This window comes from Neltuma alba, unplaced genomic scaffold, assembly GCF_004799145.2.
Source record: "Neltuma alba isolate B1F8T4 unplaced genomic scaffold, ASM479914v2 tig00007615_pilon, whole genome shotgun sequence".
Taxonomy (NCBI): Eukaryota; Viridiplantae; Streptophyta; class Magnoliopsida; order Fabales; family Fabaceae; genus Neltuma; species Neltuma alba.
In genome coordinates, this window is record NW_021634828.1 from 5,937 (window position 1) to 13,960 (window position 8,024).

The following is an 8,024-nucleotide window of genomic DNA, read 5'->3' on the forward strand; positions in this document are numbered from 1 at the left end:
ACATGAGAACCAATAACACGAATTGTTTTTTAAAATAATTTTTTTAAAATGTCAATGTAATTACAGTTTGAGATCGAAGACTTGCATCTCTGAAAACTAATTTGGGTTCATGCCAGGAATATCGACAATAAAAGCGATCTATTTACTAAAAGGATTAATGAAAAAGTACCGAAGTCATAAAAGAGATTTGCACATAATTTTTATTGATTTGGAGAAAGCTTACGACCCTGTGCTTAGAGAAGTGCTCTGGAGAGCCTTGGAGAAGAAAGGGGTGCATGTCACTTATATTAAAATCATACAAGACATGTATGAGGTGGTCACAACTAGTGTTAGAACACCAGGCAGTGAGACAAAAGACTTTCCTATAAGGATTGGTCTATATCAGGGATCATCTCTAAGCCCTTACCTGTTTAACCTAATCCTCGATGTTCTAACTGAGCATATCAAAGAAGAAATCCCGAAGTGCATGCTTTTTGTTGATGATATAGTTCTATTGGCTGAGTCAAAAGAAGAGATTATCGCTAAACTTGAGACATGGAGAAGAACCTTGGAATCGAAGGGTTTCCGTCTGAATAGAAGCAAGACGGAATATATGCATTGCAGTTTTGATAAGAGACAAGTTAGTACAGAGTTGGAAGTCAGATTGGGAGACCAAGTCATTCAACAAATGGAAAAGTTTAAATATTTGGGATCAATTATACAAAAAGATGGGGAAATTGATGGAGATGTTAATCATAGAATTCAAGTTGGGTGGTTTAAATGGAGAAAAACGACAAGAGTTATCTGTGATCAGAAAGTACCAAATAAGGTCAAAGGAAAGTTTTATAACACTACTATAAGACCGCCAATGCTATATGGCAGCGAGTGTTGGGCTTTAAAGGGACAACATGAACATAAAGTAGCAGTTGCTGAAATGAGAATGTTGAGTGTGGTCATACAAGAAAAGACAAGATCCATAATAAACATATAAGAGAAAAAGTTGGAGGGCTGCTATTGATGAGAAAATGGTAGAAAACTGATTGAGATGGTTTGGTCATGTGCAAAGAAGGCTTTGGGACCCGCCGGTAAGAAGAGTTGAGCAAACAATATGGAGTCCTCTAAAAAGGAGTAGAGAAAGTCCGAAGACAATGCTTAATGAAGTTATTGAGAGAGATCTTTCAATTAACAATTTATCTAAATACTTGGCTTTGGATAGGGTTCAATGGCGTCGTATGATCTATATAGCCGACCCCACCTAGTGGGATAAGGCTCTGTTATCGTTGTTGTTGTCAATGCAATTATATTTATTAGAAACCGATTTTAAATGGACCAATTATCTTTGACCTCATCACTATCAATGAGATTTTTGGCCAATCAGCTTGCGTCTATGACATTTGTATAACATGGTCGTTGATTCTAAATGTATGTTAAGCCAAAATGTTGCTGATATACCCAAACTAATAAAGTCTCAAATGCAGCTACCTGAATAATCACTTGATTATTAAAATTAAACTTATAGATCCCATGATGCCTGAGGAAAAAATGTCACACGTGTTATACTGCTCAGCCTAATTTTTATTTGCTTGAAAATAAATTAAAGGATAGATAATTTGGTCTCAGATGAACAAGAATCTAAAGCTCATGGAACCTGCAAGTTTCAAAGACCACAGGAAGACGAAGATGACTAGCACTGGTACCTGCAGGTTGGGTGCACCTTAAACTCGTCATATTTAGAGATATCTTATTTAGATGGTTTGGATTTTTTTTTTTTTTTACATTTTACTTGTTTAAAATAATTATTTTAATATGTATAGAATCTAAAATAGAGATAATATATTAATTATCATTTATTCAAAAAATAGTTTTTCTATTTAAAAATAATTAATTAAAAATTTTAAATTTGGACTATTCAAATTAGATATAAACAATTCTGATACACTCCATCTGTCTCTTATTATAAGATCCAATTTTTTGAATGGCATTGTCCTTTTTTATAAGATCTTCTTTGAGTTTGTTTGAGTATTTAATGTAGTATTACCTATTTTCCCCATAATTTAATATATTTAATACATTCTCTTTCTTCATTTATCTCACTATTACTCTCTCACATTTATCCATTTATATATAGGGGTATATTTGAAAAAAATTACATTTGTTATATATTAATTGTTTTTAACTAATTTTAACTGTTTTCTTAAACCGTGTAATTTAGTTAAAAGTATTTTATAACAAGGGACAAAGGAGTAATAGATACTCCCTCCGTTCCTTATTATAAGAGACATTTGATGCTTATGGCATGTTCCTATATATAAGAGACACTTAAAAGTTATCTCTACTTTTTTGTGTTGATTTCCTATTTTACCCATATTTATTTTGTCTCCAATTCACACTCTCTCTCCCTCCCACTTTTCTTTCTTTTAATAATTTAATTGTTCTCTCTCATGTTCTCTCTCCTTATTAATGAGGGCATTTTTGGAAAAAAAAATTATATTTTTTTACACATTGATTGTTCTTAACTAATTTTAACTGCTTTTTTTATCAACGTAATTCGATTATTCGTCTTTTATAATAAGGAACGGAGGGAGTATGGAGTATCAAAGAAAAGAACATTGAAACTAGTTCCATGTGTCGGTGCATCAATAATTGATCATTGAGAAATTAAAGTGAGTTTGAATTCCTCTCATGCATGCTTCTGAGTCCATAGACAAACTCTGATGAGAACCTGTCCTTTTAGTAGAATTTCCATACCCACAATTCTAGCAAGGTTGTGCTTTTATAGTCTTGTCCTTGCAAAGCATATGCCCATCGATGATCACTTATTACTTTTTTTTAATATAATATCTAATCGCAGTTTAAAATTAAACTAAAAATTAAATTTGGTATTAAGAATCGAAGGTGATATTATATTTACTATTTTAACTCTATAGTTCGAGTCTTGAAAATTATGTGATGTAAAATAATTTATAAAAAAGTTTTGTTATCTTTTATATTTTTGTTTAACTCGATCTGAATCAGTTTAATCCCAAATGTCCGGATTACCTAATAAGTACTCTTAAAAAATATTTTTTCATAAATCGAGATAAACTCTTTTACATATTTACTTCGGAAGAGGATACTCTCAGCGTCCTCTTCCCTCAGCGTCCCTCAGCGGCGCAATCACAGCCATTAAAATTCATCTAACACAGATCATATTGTGCCACGTCGTGATGTTATTAAAAATTAGAAATAAATCTGAACTGTAGTGTAAATTTTTTTTACTAGATTTCAACTGGGATTATTTTTAGCATTGAATATTCAGTTTTTTTTCACCTGGCTCATTTTAGTTAGAGAATCTGTGAGACATTCAGACTCCAAACTTATCCAGATAACCATAAAGAATGAAAAAACTTAACCATCAAATATTTATATATAATTTTTTTGGACTTATCTATCTTAGACTGGAAAATTTATCTAAGTTTAATCTAAAACAAATCAAGTCAGGCAAAACCATAAAGAGTGGCAAAACTATATCAAGTGATTTTATTTGATGGCAGAACTTTACTTCTCTTTGTGATCTTATCTGACTCAATTTATATTAATTTGGACTCTTAATAAACTCTACAATTAAAACAAGTAGATCCAAGAAATTAGGTGTTGCACTCAGATTTTTTTAAAAAAAGAATAATTCTTTTTTTAAGGCAATTTTATAGCATTAATTAGATTTATTTTTAATTTTTAATAGCATGATGATATGGCATATTGTGAGCTCTTAGATCAATCTAATGGTAGTTATCGGGACGCTGAGAGACGCTGAGAGATGCCGCCGCTGAGAGAATCCAGACCCATTTACTTCATATATCATAAAATCACTTTTAAAATTATAGTTTTGTTTCTATTTAAACACTCCGGTCATTAACCAGTTGCCGTAACCAGGGCAAGTCCATAATATTGAAAGATCATTTTACAAAAAAAATAAAATAAATATCACGTGCTTTCGAGGTGATAGAATTAATTGTGCTTATTTAATTTTGTATACGTACACATTTAATACAAATATGAGGAGGAACGTGATTTTTCCCGCGCAGCATTGGAATAGATGTAGGACTATACTTACACTCTCTCCAATTTTAAATGTAGGAGTGAGATAATTACTAGTAAATTAGTCACATTAGTTAGAATATTTATAATAAATATATATTAGTTTATTTAACATACTCTCTTTGATAACTATCCCATAGATTAAAAAAAAAAAACTACCTTTCACACAATCAATGAGAATAACTTAAAAAAATTATAAATTTGAAAAAACAAAATGACTTAAAATTTTATATTTAAGATCAGAGCAAACTTCAACTAACTAACTCTTATATTTAAAATCAAAGTACTTCATGTAACTAATTGGCTGAACTTAAGAAGCTAGTTATATTAATTATTTTAAAAAATGTGTTAATTCTTTTAATCTTCTGCATTAATCATCCCTAACAGAAACAAAACCCTCTTTTTGTAAAAAGAAAAGAAACGAAACACTCTTAATACATGCACTCTTAAGAATTTGGAAAAAAAACTTATAAACTTAGTATCAGACAGAAAGACATCCTTTATCCTTATGAAATGAGAGCCTCATTCCATATTATATACCCCAAAAAAAAAATTAAAAATTGATGTCAGTACAAAGCTAAATCTAGTTCGCATTTGACCCATACATACATACATACATATATATATATATAGTTAATTCTTGAATTTCCTGCTGAAGCTGTCACATGTTATCTGTATCTTCAATTGCACGTGATATTTAAAATTGTGAATGAGAAATAACATTTGAGCATTGAATAGATGGGGTTCCGAATCAAAGCACTTAGATTGGGTATTGATTAATGGTGTCGGCCCATGGGCCCTTATTGGACTCTCCAATAATGGGCCTCAGGCACTCCAACACGACGCTACAACACTTGGTCCCACTTCCCATCCCAAATTGCCAAATCTTGTCACCTTTCTGAACTCTTTCCTTGCCTTCCAAGTAACCCAATTCGTACCACAGTGAAGACGACGACTGGTTCCCAAACCTATGCAGAGTCATCAACGCCGCTTCCATGTCTCTCTCTGTAAGCCTCAACCCTTTTCCGATCTCCCTTATCACCGCCCTGCCAGAACACGGCAAGCAGAAATGGTTTATCACTGCTTTGAAATTCGGCGCCTGAATGCCTTCCGACTTGTTCATCATTATCTTCTTCTTCAAAACCCTGACAACGTACCAGAATTTCTCTGAGAAAGGAAGGATCTCAGAACCCAGATTGGTAATGTTTGAACGGAGAGTTTCGCCGGCGACCTTAAGCAAATCTCCCTGCAGCGTCACCCCGAGATTTCCTTGGGAGTCTTCTTCCCTAATTGCGGAGGTATAAGCTTGGTCGTCGAAGCCCATGTGGGTTCTGAGTGTGGTAACCACTCTATATTTTGAAGATTTCTTCGCTTCTTTCTTGTTTGAGAGTAAAATTGCTGCACTCCCCATTCGAAACAGACAGTTTATGATCAGCTTGGAACGTTCATTACCAGAGTACCAACCCGTTGATAGAAACTCTGTGCTGATAATAATGGCGTTGGAGTTCTTGTGAACACTCAGAAGATGCCTAGCCAAATCGACGCCGATGGCACTCGCAGTGCATCCCATACCAGAGATATTGTAGCTCTTAATGTCACTTCGCATGGAGTACTTGTTGATGATCATCGAGCTCAGAGAAGGAACAGGACAAAAGCTACTACAGTTGAAGATGAGTATGTCGATGTCAAGGGGAGAGAGATTAGTTTTGGCTAAGAGATCATCAATGATGGGAAACAAGACCATTTGAGCTTCTTTGAAGGATTCACTTTGATGGGTCTTGGGAGGAATGTAGTGCAATGCAGGAGGAAGACATGTCAGTTCACTTTGTCCTGAAGAAGAAAGGATCTTACCCATGAAAGCTATGCTCTCTCTGTCAAAATAACCCATAAGTGATACATTTTCTAGGAAAGATGAGAAAGGTACCCTGCAGGAACCTGGGGGTTTCAAACACGAGTAGTCCACCAGGTAAACTGAAGAAGGCCTTGAAAGGAAGTGCTTCAGTGCAAAACACAGAAGGAAACTACAGAGGAGGAGGAAATGAATCATGGGTTCAAAGTTCTGCAGAAGCAAGAATGCTTCAGTAAATGCTAGCAGAAAAGGGGTCAAAAGCCAGAGAGATTGAGAGAGTTTTAAAAGGAGATGGTGTGAGAAGAGAGTGAAAGGGTCAGGGCATGTGGTTGTATGGTAGAGAGGAACTTGGTTTTGCTTGGAAATGGCTTCCATTTGGAAAAATGAAAGATAGTACAGCCAGCAATGGAGGTGGATGTTGAGGTCTGCGCATTAGGGAAAGCTATAAATAAAAGGGTATTAATGAAGCGTTCTTGTTGCAGTTGGCAGGTGAGGTTCAGCCAGTGGAGTTATTAACCGCACTTGCTTTTTCTTGACCAAAGAGTTGTTAACCTTGTTACAAAAGAAAGAGGAGTTATTAACCTGAAACCCTTTTTATTTCAATACTGCTATATGCATACTTACAGTTAAAATGTAGAATCAATTGTTAAAAGATGTTGCTGTGCACTTTAACAGGTTGTCTTCTGGTTTCTCACCGCGTCTCATTATGAGGGCATTGGGGCATTTAATAGAGCCCGCGTGAAGTCTGAAGCAAAAAAGGAATACTACCTCCGTGAATGGTACAGATATATAGTGGTCTCTGGTCACTTGATTTATGGTGGCTGACATTTTCCAGCAGCAAGTTGTGAAGCCTGCAAATTTTATTATCATCTATTCTCAAATGCACTGGTTATTTTAATGGTCATACTGTTTTAATCGCTCCTATTTTCATAAGAAATTTTAATTATTCAAGTAAGACTAAGAAATTAGTGATTTTAATTAAAAAGACTAAGAAATTAGTGATTTTAATTAAAAATAGAGTACTCTACAACTCTAATCCTTATTATTTGTCACTTGTACTAAAAGATTTTGATTTTTTTTTATCTGTCACTTGGACCTTTTTTAATGTTTCATTTTTAATTTTACCCATATTGATTACAAAGGCGAAGAGAGAAGAAATAAATGACAGAAAATATACTACCTATTTAATAAAATAAAAATAAAATTTTTTATCTATTTAATTTTTTTCCTGTATGCGAAAATTTTTTTTAAGTGACAAATAAAAAGTATCAAAGTGGTACCATTTTACTAAAGTACCTTCCATAGAACACTGTTAATGCGAGGATTCCCATTAACTAATGAAATGACTCAATGGGGGGTAATTTTGTTAGAAAATATTAAATATTAAATGAGGTCAGTAGAAGTGAAAAAAAAAAAAAGTTCTTGTATTTGGAAACAGGTTAAGATATGCTTGGGATAACGTTTGATGGTATTTGTAAATATATTTTATATAAATCGAGATAAAACTCTTCTTACATACTTACTTTGTATTCTATAAATTGTGATTAAGAAATTAATTATAAATTATTTCAAATGATCCTTAAAATTGTCAAAAGTTCCTTGTAAGAAGGAACAGGGGGATTGGAGATGGTTTTTTTTTTGTTTCCCAGTTATGTCTTTTTTCCCTTTTGGATAATCGGTATTGACTCCCTACCTCCCGCAAGTTTCAAAATAACATGACTAATAGTGTTTTCCTGTTTTACACTAACTGTCATTTTTAAATTCTAATTTTGTTTTCAAAATAATTGGCATTTTAAGATTTTAACCGAGCATTCATCTCTATACCATTTTACCATTTAGTAATGAAAATAATGATAAGTGGAGTCTAAGTATATACTTACATTTGATAAAAGGATATACTCTAATATATCTAATACCTTTCTAACTTTACGTACATATAAAACGACGATTATCTTAGGTACAATCTAAATATGAATTAATATATCACACAATTACAGTGCAACTTATTTAAGTGTTTTCTCCTTCTTCTTCTTCTTCTCCTCCTGCTTATGTAATGATTTTACTGAAAAGGAGTCTAGCTTATAGTAATACAATGTGAATCATTACTTTTATTGAGTAT

The 8,024-nt window shown here is 33.2% G+C and overlaps 1 protein-coding gene across 1 annotated transcript; it reads right to left on the bottom strand.

The window, feature by feature from the left end:
* Positions 1-4,806: 4,806 nt before the first annotated feature.
* Positions 4,807-6,472, bottom strand: LOC114752949 (3-ketoacyl-CoA synthase 5-like). Its single transcript, XM_028941618.1, has one exon. It carries the CDS (start codon positions 6,278-6,280, stop codon positions 4,817-4,819), a length of 1,464 nt encoding a protein of 487 aa, XP_028797451.1. The 5' UTR covers positions 6,281-6,472; the 3' UTR covers positions 4,807-4,816.
* Positions 6,473-8,024: the final 1,552 nt, after the last annotated feature.

What these genes read in the sequence shown, in the direction of transcription:
- LOC114752949 (XM_028941618.1), bottom strand. Translation starts at nt 6,280, where the DNA reads ATGGAAGCCATTTCCAAGCAAAACCAAGTTCCTCTCTACCATACAACC.